This window comes from Pieris rapae, chromosome 8 (assembly GCF_905147795.1).
Source record: "Pieris rapae chromosome 8, ilPieRapa1.1, whole genome shotgun sequence".
Taxonomy (NCBI): Eukaryota; Metazoa; Arthropoda; class Insecta; order Lepidoptera; family Pieridae; genus Pieris; species Pieris rapae.
This window is the reverse complement of record NC_059516.1, coordinates 2,708,688-2,729,428: the sequence shown is the minus strand read 5'-3', so window position 1 is coordinate 2,729,428 and position 20,741 is coordinate 2,708,688. Positions and strand designations below refer to the sequence as shown.

The 20,741-nt window shown below is 32.3% G+C and overlaps 1 protein-coding gene across 1 annotated transcript in view; it reads left to right on the top strand.

Moving 5' to 3' along the window:
- Positions 1 to 20,741, top strand: part of LOC110995642 — a 91,718-nt gene that overhangs the window by 1,349 nt on the left and 69,628 nt on the right. The window contains exon 2 of the mRNA XM_045629185.1: positions 18,477 to 18,734. Coding sequence (XP_045485141.1) covers positions 18,477 to 18,734 — 258 coding nt within the window. The remainder of the gene's footprint in view (positions 1 to 18,476; positions 18,735 to 20,741) is intronic.

Here is a 20,741-nt window from a genome sequence, read left to right as displayed (position 1 = left end):
CAATACTCGTAGAGCGAGTTTGCTTATCTTTCCGAAGCCGCGTACAAATTATTTGAAGAAGTCTATTATGTATGAGGTGTGCAATTTTTTCAATTTAATCAATTACCATCTAAAATTCGCAATAATGGTGCGTTTGAAAAATTCAAAAAGGTATTAAATATGCATGTTAGAGTGGCTAATGACGACTTGTATCTCGCTCGTATATACATATTAAATTTCTTATGTAAATAAATTATTTTTTTCAAGACATGAACATTTTGCCATGTCGTAAGTAACCAAACACCCTAATTCAGTTTTACCAAGTGACTGATATCAAACTACTGCAGAGTGCATTAAAATTCAATTACAAATCCAAAATCCGTGGCGAACACATGCAAGAGAACGCTTAGCTTTGCCGCTAGGGCAATTTACTTAAGTATAGAAGAGCATTAACTATCAGACTCTGCGGTAAACTTTAAACTACCCAATACATTGTTAAACGAGTTGCGACCTTCTTTCTCATAAAATCAGTTAGTAAATTATGCTTCGGAGCTTTGTTAGCTGAATTCTTAAAAGGCTGGCTACGCACTCGCGACTCGCGTGTCCATGGGCGGCGGTATTACTTAACATGTGGTGAGCCTCCTGCCCATTTGCTCCCTGCTCTATATAAAAAAGTACGCCCACAAATCAACCATGTGTTCGGATGCTAGAAATAGTAGAAACTAGTATAGTAATAGTATTTCCTTTCGATGTTTATCATACAGTTGTTAATTGCCGAAGGCACATACAAGGTTGAGATCTTTTTAATATTATTTTACTAACATTAGAGAACAATGAATATAATAATCTCTCTTTGTTTAAACCTAGGTTATGGCTATTTAAATTAAACTTTTAGAATACAAAAGAGGTTTTATATTATCAAGAATAATATTTACGTAGTTTGCAAAGGTTGCGTCTTTTAGGAAATCTGTATGTATTTTAATTATTGTAACCATTTTCATTCCTTATTTATTTACATATAAAATAGGTGTTTTGTGTCATTTAGTACGTATCTCTTTCGGGTACAAGTGTTCTCCTTAATTTCCCATTAGGTTTTTCTATTCCGTGCTTATCATATTAAGAGTTTTTAATTATTATATCGTCATACCATCGCTTTTGTAGTCCTCTCCTTCGGGGTAGAGATAAATATTATACCACTAATTTCAATTGGAAGCTAATTCGATTCTATTTTGTTTTTATTCCAATGGCCAATTGGGAAATCTTAATATATATTTCTTGTGTGCGTGTGTATGTGACTGAACTCCTCCTAAACGACTGGACCGATTTAGACGAAATTTTTTGTGTGTGTTTGTGTGTGACAATGTTTTTTTAATTAATTTTCAATTGATTAGTTGTTGATTGATTGATTTTGGAATGTTTTACATTGGATCCGACAGACGGCGCTACCATCGCAGTGTCAAATTTTAAATAATATTCGAATTTTAATTTTAGTCTGTCCCGAAATTTTAAAAAAGTTTTGTTATCATTGTATTATATCGTGTGTGACCATGTGCTGGATCGTTAGATATTGTCATAACATTTGTATAATAATTTTCATCAAAATGGCTTATTAAAAATTGAAATTTTGAAATTAAAGACGTGTAGACAGGACAACGTCTGTCGGATCCGCTAGTTATTTTATAATTTCCCAATTGGCCGCACCGCCTTCTGTGACTTATACCAATGTTTTTACATAGAAAACAACATCCTTTGGTGTGCCTTCAGGGAACCGATAGTAAGGAAAATTATATTCTTAATTGAAATTATATCATTCGTTTTAACAACTTCCATATGCCTGCAGTTTACCGACATATAAAAATTATTTCTTTCCTACGAAACGAAATAAAGTATTTAATTCATAGTGCTATTTCATTAACTTTTCTATCGTTGACTGAATTTTGACTTCAAAAGCCGGCCGAGAATATTGTAATACATTAAGCATAATGCCAGCGTGTACGCTATGCAGTACAATTCGCATTAGTAAAATTGCCTTTTATTTTCACAAATAATTTTTAACCTCAAAATAAATTTTAGTCTAAATCAAAGAGGTCGTCCACCTAATGTCTGGTTCCCCGACCCGGTGCACCTTTACAACCTTTAGATAATGAAGTATGAAGACTATACTGGCGACAAAGAAATATAATACACTAGCAGACTCGGCCCAGCGTTGCTGTGGCTAAGGTTTTTGTTATATAACACAGTGGTAAACTATTCAAGGGAAGTGGTAGGAGAACTATTGTGAAAGGTAGTATAGCTTATGTAAAACGTCGGTACTTTTAACACAGCACTGTCTGTTAGAATTGTATCAAATATTAAACAAACAATTTGCAATAAAATAAAATTGCGACTATAATTAAAGATCTAAGCTATCCTATCTCTTAAGTTGGACCAGACTGCTCACGGTGTGCGAATTTAATTTAAAATCGGTTAAGTAGTTTAGGAGTCCATCGCGGACAAACATCGTGACAGGAGATTTATATATATTAAGGTATTATCGTAAAATTATTGTTTGCAATGTTGTACATTAATTTCTCTTTTTGCTATTCACAGTTGACATGTCCGTACCATGTACCGTAATATAAGATTGTTTTATATGTATTTTGTATTTTCCTAAATTATAAAATATTTTATATGCCAGCTTTCATCTTCTAGTTAATTTTTAATCATAAAAAAATATACTTGATAGTATTAAAATATATGTTTTTTTTAACAGAATAACTATTTTAACGTTTTATACAACTAGGCAAGAGAGACCATATCTATCAAAGTGCTTTTCTGTATAAGTGATCATATTTTTGTATCAGGCAGTCGTTCCTGAGACGTCGTCGATTATTTATCTCTAAGGCCGGTTACCTCATGTTTTCCTTCACCGCAGGAGTTATTGTTAATTGCGCACATCGAAAAGTCCATTGGTGCACAGCTGTGATACACGGCACGAGATCACTATTGAGAAGGACACTGCTTATAAACCCAGATGAGTATTCATTACTGTTAAAACTTATCGCATCAGTTTATTTCAGTGTTGACATAAGCTTTATAGAAATCTTGAATTATAAGGATATTTCTTAACGTATAATAGTCAATGAGCAGTGTTGGCCTAGTGGCTTCAGCGAGCGACTCTCATACCTGAGGTCATAGGTTCGATCCGGTTAGTGCACAATGGAGTTTCTTTCCATGTGCATATTTAACATTAGCTCGAACGGTGAAGGAAAACATCGTGACGAAGCCGACATGTCTTAGACCCAAAAACTCGATGACTTTTGTCAGGCACTCGAGGCTCACCTACTTGCCTAGTAGATTTAAAAATGATCATGAAACAGATTTAGAAATCTCATGCCAAGCCCTAAAGAGGTTGTAGTGCCACTGATTTTTCGTAGTCAATATACATGCAACCGTTATATATAACAGTAAAATTTATATAATTCAATAACTAATGTGGAATAAATCGAAAACGATACGAAATAATAGAAAAATTCTTGACCTAGTGTTTTAGCGTCTACGTGTAGAAAAAGTACTGCAAAATATACTTTACTGTAGCCAAAAGATAATACATAGTTATATAGACTCTTTACATACGCAGATTGAAATGGAGGGGGTAAAGTACTACGTACGTGCGTCCAGTTAGCCCCTTCGAGCACGACCGTCATTAAGCGGCTGTTCAATTTGTACAAGGGCCGTCTTTTAAACAAGCACTTTTTGCACCTTTTCCCCTCTAACAAAGAAAATGGAATATTATCTGAGCTTTTGAATTTGGAACGTTTCTTTTTTTCCATTAAAAAGGGTCAGCCTTATCGTTTTTTATATCGCTTGTAATTATCGTACGTTTGCTAAGATTTTAGGTAACGACGTTACGTTACGTTACGTTACGTTTATCGTAGTTTAAGATTTTAATATTATGTGTTTCTGTTCATACTTGTTATATACAGAAATCAAACTTAAAATAACTTTATAATTACATTGAATTTTATGTATTTGATTTGGCCTATGAAGCTATGTAAGAAAAGATTTTAACAGTAGCCTCGACTTCTTAAGTTACTGATCGAAATGAAAAAAAAATAAGAAAACGTGTCGAATCTTGTAAGATTTTAAACTAGATACCAGGGTAATAGCAAACTGCAAAGATTTCAATGGAAAAATGGCGCCGCCCCTCAAGGTTAAACAAAACCTGACTCACGCTGAAAGTCCTGAATGACGTGAATCGCGTGATGAAATATGAAGTGAGACATTTTGTATTCATTGCTCGTGGTGTCAAGTGATAGTAGGTAATGTTTTAAGTGAAATATAATGAGAACCTTGATTACAGAAAGTTGGTAGATTAAATTTTATATTTCAATATTACGTGTTGTAAAAACGTTACATTTTAGTATCGACTTTGAGTCCTTAAAAAAAAGTGTTTGTATATAAAAAGCAGGAACACACTCGCAAGCCCTATGCTATTCAGAGTGTCCATGGGCATTAATTAATATCAGACCAGCCTACTGGCCTCTTGGTTTATAAAAATATATATAATTAATAATAAAAAATGTTTTTTCCTTTATCTCTCTAGCGTAGAGTTTTTACTATTACTCCTTAAACATGTTGTTTTCGTATTTAAAAAAATTCGTAAAATTTAGTATCGACTTTGATTCCTTAAAAAAAGTGTTTGTACATATTTTTTAAAGCCGGCATCACACTCGCGAGCACTATGCCACTGTGAGTGTCTATGGGCGGTGGTATTAAATTGAATCAAATCAGCCTACTGCCCGTTTGAATTATAAAAAATATATCTAATTAACAATAAAATTATTTTTTTCCTTTATCTGTCAAGCGAAAAGTTTTTACTATTACTACTTAAACATTTTTTTCGCGTAATCTCTGACAGTTAATTTAGTGTTTAATATTATTTTACAAATAATAGTTTAAAAATAATTTGATAAAATATTTCTTACTATAAAGTATTTTATCACTGTTAGGTAAATTATGTTTAAGAACGTGTAGGCTACACACACAATGCCAGAAAATCTTTGTTTATTTTCGTCATTAATCATTTTGCGGAGGCTACAATCTTTTGTAACAGGAGACCATAAAAACACGAGAGCTTGCCAGGCGCAATAAAAGTGTTTTATTGAAGGAATTATCTGCACATGTTCAGAGTTGGAATATGTTCTCAATCTTATGAAAACTTTGCATCTTTATTAAATATCAGAACGTTTAGTAATAACTGAAGACTACAGAGAGGCTTTCTTTTTACCATAACCTAGTAAATAAAGTGATAGAATTATATCTTCACTATTTAGAATATTTTAACGTTGACCATCTTTGAGAGAGGCTGGTGTCTATAATAGGAATACAAAAGTCCTGTGGTACATATGACACCAGCCTTCTAGCCTTATAGCAGACAGAAAATATTCAGCATTAAAGAGAAACCACGACAAAAACAAAATGTAAGGGAAGCGTCAGTGAGGTGGTATGAATATATGTATGTATGTATGTATATATAGTATGGGTGAATTAAACGTGTGTGAAAGAATTTAATTTATAGACGACAAATTTCCTGTTATAACGTTACTATTGCTTATTTAAAAACAGCTATTGCACTATACAATTTTTGCCAATAATAATAAATTAAAATTCATTCTTAATAAACAAAATATTAATTTTGATTAGTACACGATATAAAAAAGCAGAAAATATAGAAACATATTTAAACGTTTCTTTAATAAAAAGTGTCCTACATTAAATTCATTATACGAATAAATAATTCCCATACAATCGGACTCATAATTTGTTCTTGAAAGGTATAAAATATTACTTCCATTCAAAGACTCGCAATATATAACTTGGGACAAGGAAAATCCCTCGAGTGTAATAATTTAGAAGATCTTCCAACACTTCTAAAATTTGAGGATCCGACTCTAAGCGCCAATAATCACTTCTTCAACCTGAAACTACTCTTAAAGGATCCTTTAAATATTAAAGGGCGGACCCTCCAACTGACCACGTCTTAAATGTTATATTGAAGCTGCAAAGCCACACGTCATTAGCTGCGACAGCATCACATTGAAGTCGACTTTTCAAGGGCTTTTTAGACTGGTACTGGCCCTTAAAAATTTCGTCTTATGTACGTTAAAATATATATGTAATATATATATAAGTACTTATGTAAAAGTTGTGAAATAGGCTGCCCGACTACCTACGTTTGGCTACCTCCCTAATATCTTTTAAAACTTTTCTACATAAACATTTCTTAACCATATGCTCAATTGTAACTGTTGTAATTCTTATATTTCTTATTATTTTTTAGTGCAATTCGTGAATCAGCGAGATTAGATTTTTCTTCTTCACCAATTCTGCTTTTATCACAAATCTTTCATTTTTTTTAATAATTATTTTCTAGATAATTCTCTACATTTTAAAATATATACTATTTAGCTTAGTCAATATCTCGTGTACAATCTGTTACTGTGCTGCTCTTATATGTCTTTCACGAAAATTACCTACACAGACAAAACATTTTTTAATTACAAAAACTGCTTCCAAGACAATTTACGTTTCTTAATACGTGAGTACAATACAATGATTATTTTACAATTCCTTAGTTTATTTTCTTATTTACGGCGTGTCGTGGAATTTCAATTATATTCCGGGTTCTACGATGCTTCTTTATTTTATACGTGCAAAGTATAGGCATTCGGCAAAGGATAATATTATGGCGTGTGTTAATTAAAAATATATTTATACTTGAATTGTTTTATTAATATTTGTTCAATATTTTTGTGCGGTTGAAATGATATATGTGTTATCACAGTATAAAACAAAAGGTAAATGTAGTATTGCACCATTCTTTCAATACTGATAAAACAGCGATATTACCTGCGATTTCTTTAGAAATGATGAAAGTGCTTTAGAGAGTTGCTACGAATTACTTTCGTGTTATCACTCCAACAATTTCAAAAAGTGCGGCACTGATAAAGCTCGCGTGAGCAGAAATATACAGCATGCTTATGCTGTGCTTTTTGATCATAAAAGACAAATAAAATATACTAACTATAACACATAAGTCACTTAACTAGATTAAAATTTTATATTAGGTATACGTTCAAGTTCTACCCATAACCACATCAGCCACCTAAGCACAAGTTATTTTAAATTTTCAAGAAAATTTCAATTCAATTTATCCCGAAAATGTTTTTCCATTTTCTTGTTAACTTTTTCGTAGAACGCGTTGGCTTGCTTTATTTAGGAATGCAATAAAGCTACAAGATTTGTTTTTTGACCCCATGTGGGCGAGACGGCAGGGTTATGAACATTCTACGCTTACAATTGCTAGATTTTCTGATATATATTCATGTATGTTGACTAATGTGGATGATAAATGTAATATGGCAACATTTCTTGACTGCTTAGATGTGAATATAAAATAAATATTTAAGAGTTTAAATGGTAAAATCATTGACATCTGATCTGTAAAACTGTCATTGACATAGCCTATACTTAATTTTGACGCTTCGTGCACAGATATTCTTTGAGACCCATACAGGGTTTACTTAAATAAAAATACTAAACTACTAAATAAAAGAATAAATAAATATTAGAAAACATGCTCCAATTTGCTTCCTGAAAGGGAAAAATGTACAATGGAAGGGTCCATTGAAGTTTACGTAGATGAACATGGATGACCTAAAACTCACATTTTGTAAGAGCTAACGGACACCAGAAGATAATATCTTAAAAGGTATTTTCATCTTAGAACAAAGCATTTAAAAACGGAACAAGCCTAACTTGGAAATACTTTCATCTAAAAGCTTAATTGTGAAGATAAAAATATAGAATAATATAAAAGAATATAATTATTCTAGTTCGCCCTTAACAAGGATTGAATATTACAATACAAAAATATGTGTTTTAGGAACATCCAACAAACATAAGATATTGCTTTGTGTTCCTTGTAATTAAAAAAAAACTAGTTTATACTAGTCCTACGTCCTGGAAACAGTATAGGATTTTTTTTGAGACAAAGAGAGAGAGGACATCTGTTCCCACATCCGAAAGCAATATTTAGTCATAGTCATCTAAATATTCCTGTATATTGTCTTATATTTTTTTATTTCTTTCTCTTTCTAGTTATCTAGGATACAGTATTTCGTTAAGTCAAGTACTTAGCACATCCTCTAAAAAACACGCTTCAATTTGTAAATCTACTTTAAGTCTCATAAAAAATAGCAAGGATTTAAAAATTTGATATTTTTGCCAAGTTTACATGTTTTAATTTTGTGATATGGTTTCATTTGAATAATAATAAAACGAGTCCCTAGATCATTTATGTATACGTGCTTCATTTAAATTAAAAAAGGTCCTTTGTGTAGAATTCCAATGTCCATTTAACTTAAGCCCAATATTTACAGAGTCATAGACTAAAGTTGTAATTCCCGATGGCACAAAGCGATTGCTCCCAAATCTAATTTCTATAGTATCGGGGCCTTGTATGAGACAATTGTATTGTTGTTTACTGGATTAGTTTTCAAACTATTTCGTTTTGTTAATACATAAATATAATACAATTGACATAATTATATGAAAGGGATTATAACTGGCAAACTTATCGTTTTAACTTAGCAAAAAGTGAAAAAATACATGAGACAAATACTATACACTACATACTAATGGAAGGAAATAAAACAGTTAAAATCCGTACGTCATTTAATTTATAATTGTTTAGTCAAGCCACATTTCATATATCTAATTGAAATATGGGGTACAGCATGCAAAAACAAAATTTCTAATTTACAAACACTACAAATTAAATTAATAAAAGCATTATTTAGATTTTTTTTAACACAATAAAATCTACCAAGAAACCAAAATTATGACGAATAAACAACTATATGTTTACAGCACCTGTATATTAATTAAAAAAAATAAGTCTCTCCATAGTAGCTCATGATTTAAAAATAACAAATACACATATTAATATTAAGTTTCTCATATAGATAACATTTTTTTTGTAATGAGAATATATATAAGTGTAACCTGTTGTAGATGCATCCAGTGTGTTTGTATTTGTTTTATTTTTGACTGTGTTTTTATTAAGGATGTCTCTGTTTGGTTTCCCAATAAATAAATAAATAAATAAATAAATAAATAAATAGAAATAAAGTCCTTTAAACATTAAAATATATGTAAATATGATTAGAACAATATTAGAAAAAAGGACATGGAAACGGGTTTAAACGAACGACGATGTTATGGTGCACTAGAGTATATATATATAGTGGAGTACATATTGGTATTTATTAAATATAAATAATAGGAAATAAGGTTTATAATAATTGCCCTTAAATACCTTCTCTCACTGTTATTTTTTTATTGTAAGGAATCTACATCGTTGTAATTCAATACTAAAAACCCGTTTATTACGGGTTTGATGGCAAAATTCATTAATTACTTCATTAAGAGACCAGTGTAGCGGCTGCAGCGTGAGACTCTCATATCTGAGGTTGTAAGTTCTTCGGTGGTGCACCAATAGACATGGTCTACTGTGTATGAGTATTTACTCACTTAAACTGACGAATTCGTAAAGAAACCAGCATGTCTTGGACTCGAAGTCGAAGGCGTGTATCGGGCATAGAAAGTTGATTATCTTCCTGTCAGAAAAAGCAAATCATAACGAAACAGTAGCTCCATTTCATACACATCACTATCGATTTATCGTGACGGTATACTCGTAATATCAACTGATGGTATGAATAATATCAAAATATTATTATTGTAAGTTATCACGTTACAATAACTGTCAGATAATATTAAATAACTAAGACCCGAATCGGCTGACAGATGCCGAGTCGAGAAGGGATGACATTTCCGTTCTGTCACCTCGACAAATATAGTGGAAAATTGGGAATCTCTGTATTACGTGATAAAGTTCATGAAATATATTAAATCTGTCAGATATGAAGGGTTTATTAAATTGTCCCTTGAGTGATACGAAAGATCAATTTAATACAAACACAATGAACAAAAACAATGAAATAAATAAATAAACTATGTATAAAATTTCATAATCCTACAGCTAATCCAAATTCTATATAATTACAAACAAATACACTGAAAATATAGCCAAAGATGGAATACATCATACATCTTAATATATATATTTCTTGTGTGCGTGTGTATGTGACTGAACTCCTCCTAAACGACTGGACCGATTTAGACGAAATTTTTTGTGTGTGTTCAAGGGGATCTGGGAATGGTTTAGATTCACAATTTTGTTCGCTGGACAATGCTTTTATAATTAATTTTCAATTTATTAGTTGTTGTTGATTTTGGAATGTTTTACATTGGATCCGACAGACGGCGCTACCATCGCAGTGTCAAATTTTAAATAATATTCGAATTTTAATTTTAGTCTGTCCCGAAATTTAAAAAAGTTTTGTTATCATTGTGTTATATCGTGTGTGACCATGTGCTGGATCGTTAGATATTGTCATAACATTTGAATAATAATTTTCATCAAAATGGCTTATTAAAAATTGAAATTTTGAAATTAAAGACGCGTAGACAGGACAACGTCTGTCGGATCCGCTAGTTTTACTATAAAAAGGTTCAATGATTAACAAAAGGGAAGAACTTGTTGTGTAATTGCACCAGTCTTTATATAAAGAACATAATATTTTTGTATGGAATGTTGTCTTTAAGTGCCTTTAAAGCTCAGCTCTGGCTGATGCAGCGTAGGTCAGTCAGAATGGGCGTTTTTCACGCGACTAGTGAGCGAATTACGCAGTAAAGGCCGTCCCCGGTGAAGGCGGTTTCTTAACTCTAATCTGATTTTTGTTTTTATTATTATTGGCCGCGCGGGCGGCTTTTAATTTGATACTGACTTTTCTGATTGGATCGTTCAGATCCGTTAAAAGCAAGTCCTCCAAAAAGCTAAAGCTCCTTCGGGCCTTTTTGTCGAAAAGAGGTGGTAATTGATTAGATTATTAAATAGGCCACTCCATAAAGCAGCCATTTTGTCTACTATTTGTTCGAATTTTCAAACTTAAACAATTGTGACAGATCGTAAAAGAGATTTTCCGTTGAACCTCATACAGGTATATATTATCTTACTTCATGATGTGCAATGTATTATGTAGATAGGTTTAGTATCTACGATATAGCATGATCATCATCAGCCCCTTTATTTGGTCCAGTTCTAGACGTAGGCGTCCTTTGTTTACCTTGAGGTAATGTACGCCCTCCACTGGCCTCTCTGTAACCACTGGACATCACCTCCTCGACATCAATCTCTCCATTGGGCAGATATTTTGTTTTGGCGAGATATGTGGCATAACATAAACGTTACTATGAGAAGTAAATCCTAATCCTTATACCAGTATCGCTATTGGAAGTTACCGAGTTTGGGTATGGTATGGATGACTATACAGGAGATCATTACTATTATATTTAAATGATACTGTTATTTTTTTTGTTAGAAAATTGCAAAGAAATATTAAACGTAAATTTATTCAAGATTTTGTGATAGTTCAAGTAATACATTCGTTTATTATAATACCTAAATGGGTTCAATAAAGCTTTGAAATTAATACTGATTTGAAATCAGTTTGTGTAAAATGGTGTATTGGTTCTGATTAATGTCTATGATACGATGGTTTTATTCGTATACGTTTATATTTTCTATTCATCAAATTATTTATCTAGGGACTCTAAAAAGTTCATGCGATTAAATGTGGGCAAATAACGCTTACATATAAAAAATATAGCAAAAACAAATGACAGTATTACAGGCACAGAATTAAATTCTGTACCCTTAAGACCTTGATGTAAAGTCTGTATAAAGAAAAATGATTAAAGTACCAGACACAGACATTTGATACAAGATCAAAGAGGCTACGGGATATATTTTTTGTGTAGGCTGTACTAGGAATTTTTCTTTTAGGACTTTTAAATATATATCGTTACTAATAATTTGGAGTTATTGGTGGCCAGTTTGATTACACATTAAATATGATTTCGTCGAATACGCTTTATATTTTTCAGAACCTCCGTCCCTTCGGTAATCAATAGCCTGACCCTGTTTCCCTTCCAGTGCTTGCGTTAATGTTAATATATACAGAGGGATATATTTAGAAATATGTGTGATATTTTAAAATGTTAATGTTTTGTTCTATTATTTTTTTTTAGGCTCTCCTGATTTTAAGTGATACCGCCGCCCATGGACACTCAGTGCCAGAGGGCTCGCGAGTGTGTTGCCGGCCTTTTAATAATTGGTACGCTCGAATCTCCTCGATATCAAGCCCGATCGAATTAGTTTGGAAATACTTCAGTGGCAGGTTCCACAAAGTGGTAGTGCGCGGCAAGAACTGCCTTGAAAAAATGTATTAGTAGTCATTTGAAAAAGATATTTAATTGGCTGTTGCTTCCACGTATCTTAATTTATATTTCGTTAAGAATAATCAAAATTGTTTTACAAAGTTTAATTTTGTCAAATTAATATTCATTTTTAATGGTCGCGCCTGTTTTGAAATGCTCTATCCGCTTTTCTCCTGGCATTAGGGATGTTGAGACCCATGACTGTCTTCTTTGGTCAGACCAATCACCTATAGTTAGCTTTCTCCAGCCATCACTACTTGTAGACATAGTTTCTCATTATAAATGGGAATCGAAGAAAAATCAAATTTCTCGATATGATTTTGTCTCTCACTAATATAAATGAAACTTTATAAATTTATTACTATTAACTCGAACTTTTGATTGTTCTGGAATCTTAGTCAGCGAGTCATTGATCCCTGATTGAGTCAGAAATATGTCATTCGATGGACAAATATATTTTTAATTTAACTTTAACATACTATATATAGACGATATGAGAAACATCTAGAAAAAAAACTACTGAGAATTGTATGATGAAATATTGCAATTTAAAACGAATTGTTTGCTGTTATTATCCTAGCAAAACAATGATAACAAATGGTTCTATAGAAATGTGAAAATTGAAAAATGCCTTGAAAATATTCAGTGAACTTGCGAACATTATTTTTTGAGTTTAATTTAAATGTAAGTCATAAAAACGTGACAACTTTATGTTTCAAACTAACAGCAAGGCAGACAGGTTTCTTTTAAATACAATATTGTAGACCACAATATAGGGCTTCAATGGTAAAGTAGTTGATGCCTATGTGTTACTGGGTTCGATTCCAAATATTAGTTACAGGTTTGAAAGCAAATCAAATGAAAATCCAAGTATTTATGTAACTATGTATATGAACGAACACAATTGAAACAAAATTAAAATATTTTAAATTTACATATACTCCAAGCCCCATATGGCATAGAGCGGGTGAGAACTGGCAAGAATCTCTTCGCCAGTATTTTAATCGTCATTTATTTGTTTACAAGATCGTTTGTAACTGTAACCATGCAAAGTTGATTACTTTAAAGATATGAATAAAAAAGACTAGTAAAAATATACTTTACACTGGTAAATATAAGTATAAGACTTAAAATTCAAGCGAAAAGTTAATTTGTTTTAAAATCATCCATTATGTAGAATAAAATACTACTGTTAACGTTAAACAACTGAATAATATCCTTACTTTAAACATTAAATTTTTTCCAGACAGTTAAATAATTTATTTCAAATATACCTAACTAACTAACCATAAAATTTAATAATTAAAATATATTATTAAAAGGAGTCCCTTTAGGCAAGGTTCCGAAGATACTGGCAGCGTTCCCCCGTATAATATATAATAGCTAGACTAGCTTTTATTTATTTCTAAACGGAATCTACAATTTAGTATTTCTGTGTGAAGACTACTCTTCTGTCCTCTCAAATCGAAAGTATTCTTGTGCAACTGTAGTTTAATTATGAAATTGTAAGTTTTATGTTGAATTTATTACGTCAAGTAGCTAAAATCATTAATTAGTATATTAATGGAAGAGACGTTCAGCGACTCAGGGAATTTATTTTTATTAAGTATAGCTTTGTCTTTTATTAACATAACTTTTATACTTTTGAAGAAAACCCTAATAAAGTTGTGACCAAATTGTTCACAAGCATAAAACTCAGAAAATATAGAAAAATAGTATAGGCGAATAAAAAAAAACGTGTGTATACTTATGAAGACGCGTTTGAAGTTATACTTATTTGGCATAGCAAGATAAAAATCTTTTCAAAAATTTTATCTTTTGCCTTATTCTACTTAAAAAACAAACTATAGCTAGCTATAGCTAATTTCAGGGAGTCGATTTTATGTGACGGTGCACGCGCATCGTAAAATTTTACTGCCATTTTTCACTTTCTACCAAACAAAGTATGTACTTCAAAAATGCAGTGTAACGTCAATAGAAAAGGTCAATGAAATTAACCTTATTATGCTTTTAATTAGTACGAAGGTCATCTTTCATTAATGAGAAATAAATACGGCCTCGATATGTTCCCGAGATAAAAAACAATTCAAGTGTTGCCTCTTTATATTCTTAATTCGCATATCTGTAATCAATTGCCACAGACAAGTTCAATATATATTCACTCTTAAATATAAACGCGAATAATTTTAAATATTATTATTTATTTTTTTTAATTAAAAAGAGTTTATTCATTTTATGTAGGTACATTTTCATTCCTAGGTGTAAGATTTGGAAACCCTTTTAAGTAAAAAATACCTGTGTCAGGGTTCCCAGCTCTTCCATAAACAATTTAATTCTTAATTCATTAAAATAATTACATTATTTAACCTTTTTTATTTATTTTTTTCAACCGTTATCAACACGCCTGAGTTCATGAGTAAGTGTGTGGGTGCAAATGTGTGAGTGAGTGAATGAGTGAGTCAGTGAATGAATGAGTAAATAAAGAAATGAAACTCCCTTACTGTGTGCTACAAGAAAATAATCAATAAATATCTTGGTTAACTGGTACTGGAATAAAATATATTAAAAAAGTTTTCTTGAAATTTAAGTCACTACTTTTTTATTTTATTAAAAAACAAAATTTCCTTCAAAATTAAAGCCTACAATATAAGTACATTCAATCAATTTAAGTGTATATTTAAATAGAAAGAGCGATTTACATTTCTCGTATAATCGTGGGCCGAACGAGCCTGCGGGACGCCCAAAAAACGTAGTCATGGCCATAGACGACCATTTTTAGTGGGTAACCAACCCACTTCTTTCAGGGAGAAGGATAACATCGTGAGCGGCATGTATCATAAAGGTCTACTTGGCTATAAGAAGAAAATCGAGAAATACATATTGAGACCGAGACGATAGTTTGTCACGGTGATTTTTATGTTTGATTACACTCAAACTGTAAACACTTACAAGTGTAAGCTACAGCTTGGCATATAGACTACAGAGTCTGACTGTTATGTCTTGATGTATGCATAAATTAACAGCTAACAATAGAGACAGCTCAATCCAATACAAGCATGAAAAGGTGTCATGAAAGTGGAACCGAGGAAGATTGATTACAGTTTCCGTGAACAGTCTATTTTAACTCTAGGGAGTTTTGCTGAGAAAAAGATATAATTTTCTTTTGAATCCTGGATAATGGAGATTGCTTCAATAGAACTCTTCATGTTTTAAAAGTTTCAGAAGATATACTTTTCAACTGCATTTTTTTACAAATTGTATGTGATTTCTTAGGTGTTTAACGAATTTCTGCGTATCTGATATCCAAAAGGAGGGATTTTTACGGATGAAACGTCACGCAGGACTGCAACGTTTTTGTCGAAGGAAAGGGAGAGAGTGATTGAGACCGATTGAGAGAGAAAGGGAGATCGATAAAAATACAGGCTATTGTATTGTATTCGTTTAGTAGTTAATATTAGATCTATAGATGTCAATTCTGTAGGATAACGCCTTGTGTAGACCCTAGAATTTTTATTTATTTATATGATCAATAACACGTATTCAGTGTGTAAACAGTGTAATTATAGATATACAAATACTTGCAGTCTTTGTATATCTATAATTACACTGTTCGATTATTCGTTTTACCTCAGTAACAATTAATTTACAAAGAAGTTTCACTTCTGGCTTCTACTGTGTTCTTTGTACGCACATCCTTTCTTTAGTTGAAGCTTGCTGTTGATTTTTTATTAGAATAACCGTGTACTCAGTATATAGCACTGCGGGGATTAGTTAGCGGTTGAGATAATCTCAAAATGTCCATATTAAAAATCACATTGACAGACCGATAATATGCAAGATAGCGTTGTCGTAGTCACAAATTAAATCATTTCAATTAACAATATTAAATTTACTCGAGTCGCGTAAATTACTTCAGTTGTACTATAGAATATTAAAGTGCTTTTAGCAACTAATAGCAATTAACACATTCTAATAATTCGTCTTTTGAGAAACATATTCAATAGCATCAAATAGATTTTTCGTTATTGGATATCGCTGGCTTCAGCTTTCGACTCTCATCCCTGAGGTCATAGGTTCGATTTCCAGCTGTGCACCAATGGACTTTCTTTATAGCGCGTTTAGCATTCACACGAACGGTGAAGATAACATCGTGAAGAAACCGGCTTAGACCCAAAAAGTCGAGGACGTGCCTCAGGCACAGATGGCTGATCACCTACTTGCCTATTAATTACAAAATTATGAAACAGAAACAGAAATCTGAGGCCCAGATCTAAAAAAATGTGTAGTGCCATTGTTTTTTATAATTGAATACTGCAGATTAAACTTTAAATTTGGAACAAGGTCAAAACAAAATACGATAATCATAGGGCTGTTTCGATTCTGTTTCTTAATTAATTCAAAGTATTTTTAGAATCTCTTCGTTAATGAGCTTGTTATTCTTTATACAAACAAAAAAAGAAGGTTTATTGTAATTTATATTTTGCTTTTCAAATTTAGCGTTTTTTGCTAACGTTTCTATTTTTAACACTGTATGTGTTCGGAAAGTAACCGAACACCTTGTAAAATAGCATAAGTACATATTATAGCTAGATCGCCGCCTGCGCGCGACGCCTTTCTTAAATCAGTGTATCATCAACCATCACCGCGATCACTCATTAAATTAGTTTTTAAATGCAAAGCAATCTTTTATTTAATTATCATTAAAGTGTTCGGCAGCAGCCCGAACATTTTTGGTCCTTCGAGCCGGAATTGAACCCATGACCTATCGATTATTAAAACTTAAATATAATCAAATATACAGTATTTACAATGTAGGCTAACATTGTAATAATAAAAATAATTCAAAATTGGCACAAAAAAATTAAAACAATTTTTAATAGTCTGGCTGGACTTTCTCCATGTATTGCGATACTTATTCGCTAGGCAACAGCTCTGCGGTACTATCTTCCAGGTGCCAATTTAAATCTTTAATTAGCGCCTGTGCACTAGAATCCCACGGGCCAAGAGTCTCTACTCCAAACGGAACCAAATTGAAGTTGGAGGAAAGACTTTTATTTAACGGCCACCATACAAGTTTTGCTTGTCCAAGGAAGTAGAAACGGAGCGAACGTGTCCATATAAGAAGCATCCCTTAACAAAGCCCAATCCAACTTCCAGAGGATTAACGATCCATCCTGCAGCTTGCCATCGTCTCTAGCATTGGCTGCTGGCTTCAGAATATCTAGAATATGGAAGCAGGTAAGAGAGCGGCGTATGTTGCGGGGTGGCAAGAAAAACGACCTGCACTCTTTAAGGCAGAAGTGGGTCCTTAAAAAGGTGCCAGTTTTTTGCCAGTTCTGGCTTCTTTAGACCGCTCCCAACCTTGCATGGTAATTGAAGTCTGACTCAATAAGTTTTGGAATTCTGATCTGTAAATTTTGGGTTATTTATATAAAATAAAAAATGTATAAAAATAACAACAAACATGTACTACTGAAGTCAAATTAACATAATCATATATTAAATAAAATAAAAAAAGATGGGCGCCACGAGAGATGTGTTGTTTTTTCTGTCATCGTATAGATGCAAGCTAAAAAACATATATAACCCAGAACGTGACTATAATTATAATAATGAAACGTTAAGCTTTTTAAAATTTCTTAAGTATTCTTGTTAGATTAATAATAATTGTATTTATAGCCAAAAAATATTACATAACAATTACGTATCCTCTTCTGAAGGTGTAGCTGTTTTTCGGGAGCCTGTGATTTCTATAATGCCTAGTACATGTAGGAGGGCCTGGGTTGGAGTCCCAAAAACCAATCAATATATCAATCTCTAGAAACTCAGCCTGTATTCTTAAAACAATGAAACACGCAACAGACAATTCGACTTAGGGTCCTTCAAGAAAAGAGCGTACCAATTCTTAAAAGGTCGGCAACGCACTCGCGAGCCCTCCGGCATTGAGAGTGTCCATGGGCGGCGGTATCACCTAACATCAGGTGAGCCTCCTGCCCGTTTGCCCCGGGTTCTATATAAAAAAAAAAGACCCAGAAATGTTCTCTGTAATAATTTGAGTTTAGTATAGCCTTACTTGGACACTCCTGACCTAATCAAATCTTTTGTTTCAGATATAACTCCATTAGCTGTCCATCTAATAATCATCTTAATACTGCATTTAACCGACTGCGACGTGGTTTCCGAAACCCCTAGCGAAAAGGACCTACACATTCCTGAACCAGAAATACTTCCAGTCCTTCATAACAACGACTCTAGATGTAGAATATCGGAGTACCAGTGCGCCAATAAGAAATGTGTACCCATAAACCGATTTTGTGATGGAAGCAATGATTGTGGCGACGCATCGGATGAACCAAGGCATTGTACACGTAAGTATCGTTCATGTAATTTCTGCTTCTCATTGGATAGATAATAATATATTAATAATATATTTATTTTATTTCTCACAAAAACATATACAATAATTGTCATTCTTCTTGGGAGCACTGATATTGCTTAAGTGAGACTGATGCTTGTTAAAGGTTGTGCACCTGTGTTACAGGTCATCAGGCCTCCACCACTACGGATCGACAAAATGATTATATGTAAAGAATAGACAATTATATTAATTATAAGGAAACCACATGGTGTATGTGTATGTGTGTGTGTTTGTGTATGTGTGTGTTTGTGTATGTGTGTGTCTGTGTAAGTGTGTGTTCTGAATAATTGACGTAAAAATATTGCACAATTATACTCCAAATAATTATTAACTAAAATTTACATAAAATTTATGTCAAACTTTATGCTCAACTATTTATTTATGATAAGCATTTTCTCGGTAACCTCATAGTTTAAGTCCAATAGCCACAGTGTAACCGTCTTCTTGCACTCATTTTTTGTTAGGGGATATATGGAGAGAGAAGTGTTGACCTTGTTATATAAGTAATCACCCAATAGATTTAGGTTACTTTGCCGACGGCTCAAAAAAAAGTTGGTGAAACTGTAACAGGTTTTGCATGATTCTGATAACGTGTAAGGAGATTTTAATAAAAAATTATCTAGGTCTCCCAGATTTCGGTTTAGCTTAGAGCTCAACTTTAACCTATTTAATGGTATTCGGCTGAGTTTACGAGATAGGGTTATAAGGTTTACGATGTAGGTTTAAATAAAAATTTGATTTTTGTTGTTAAATTTGTTATATATTATATAATGCTACTTATAACGTCAAAAAGGAAATTATAAAATTGCGTTTCTCTGAAAAAATTACAAAAACAAAATTAAATGTTAATGTATTTTTGCGACGCCCATCCGTCATCCGGCATCAGTAATCACTCTCTTAGGTTTAGTATTTTCATATAATAATGCTTATGTTTTTGCTGTTTCTATTATCGCGACCCCGACGTATGGCTAAGATTTTATAACTTCTTTATTTTCTGATGTGTGGCATTATTAGTGCGGTTCAAAATACCCTTTATTTATAAAGGTTAACATTAAATCTGAAATGGTAATATTACATTCATTACTCTCAATATTCACATTAATTAAACAGCCTCCGTAACTCACTCAGCTGTACGCGCATCAAACATGAATTAAATAAAAACTATATTAGTGCAATGTTTAATTAAGAGTAGTTTTCTTTTTATAAGACATTAAACGAAGATCAAAACATCTTTCAACTACAGTTTTTAAAAAATTACCTAATGTATCTATTACTTTTGATAAACATGTATTATTCCTATTAATTTGAAACATTATAATTATGTAATATTAATTTGGATTTTTTTATTAAGTTAAATTCTACCACGATAACATTTTTGTACCAGATACTTGCAAATACATAATTAATTATTATTAATAAATCCAAATACCAATTAAGTAGGGCGATATTTAAGATTTTGTATTACACACATTTTTTAGGTACTTAAATATTTATGTACATTCGAAATGCGACGATGAAAATCAATTAAATTCAAAATCTGACGGTCAAGTGGAAAAACTCATTTTTCTCAAAACTGTACACTGAGATAAGAGAAGCGCTGAACGACGCGCATTGCTGCCGATTAAAGGGAGATAGAGACAGATATAATTCGGCTTGAAATCCCTGCACGCTGACCTATGAAATCTCACAATAGAAATACCCGCGACACGATTTATTCATGCATGACTTTCCGATTGAATCGGATTGGATTTTTCGGGTTTTTTGCAGTTTTAATTGACAAAATGTAACCGAGCGGTTCTCCCCATTTTTGATTTTCTAAAACTAAAGTGTGTAATTGAGTATTTTCCAGTTAGAATATATTTAATGACTGTTTATGTCAAAAGGATGTATACGTTTGTACAATCTACGGCTACCATAGCTACGGCTTTGAAACGCTTTAACAAAGTTTTTCCGACCG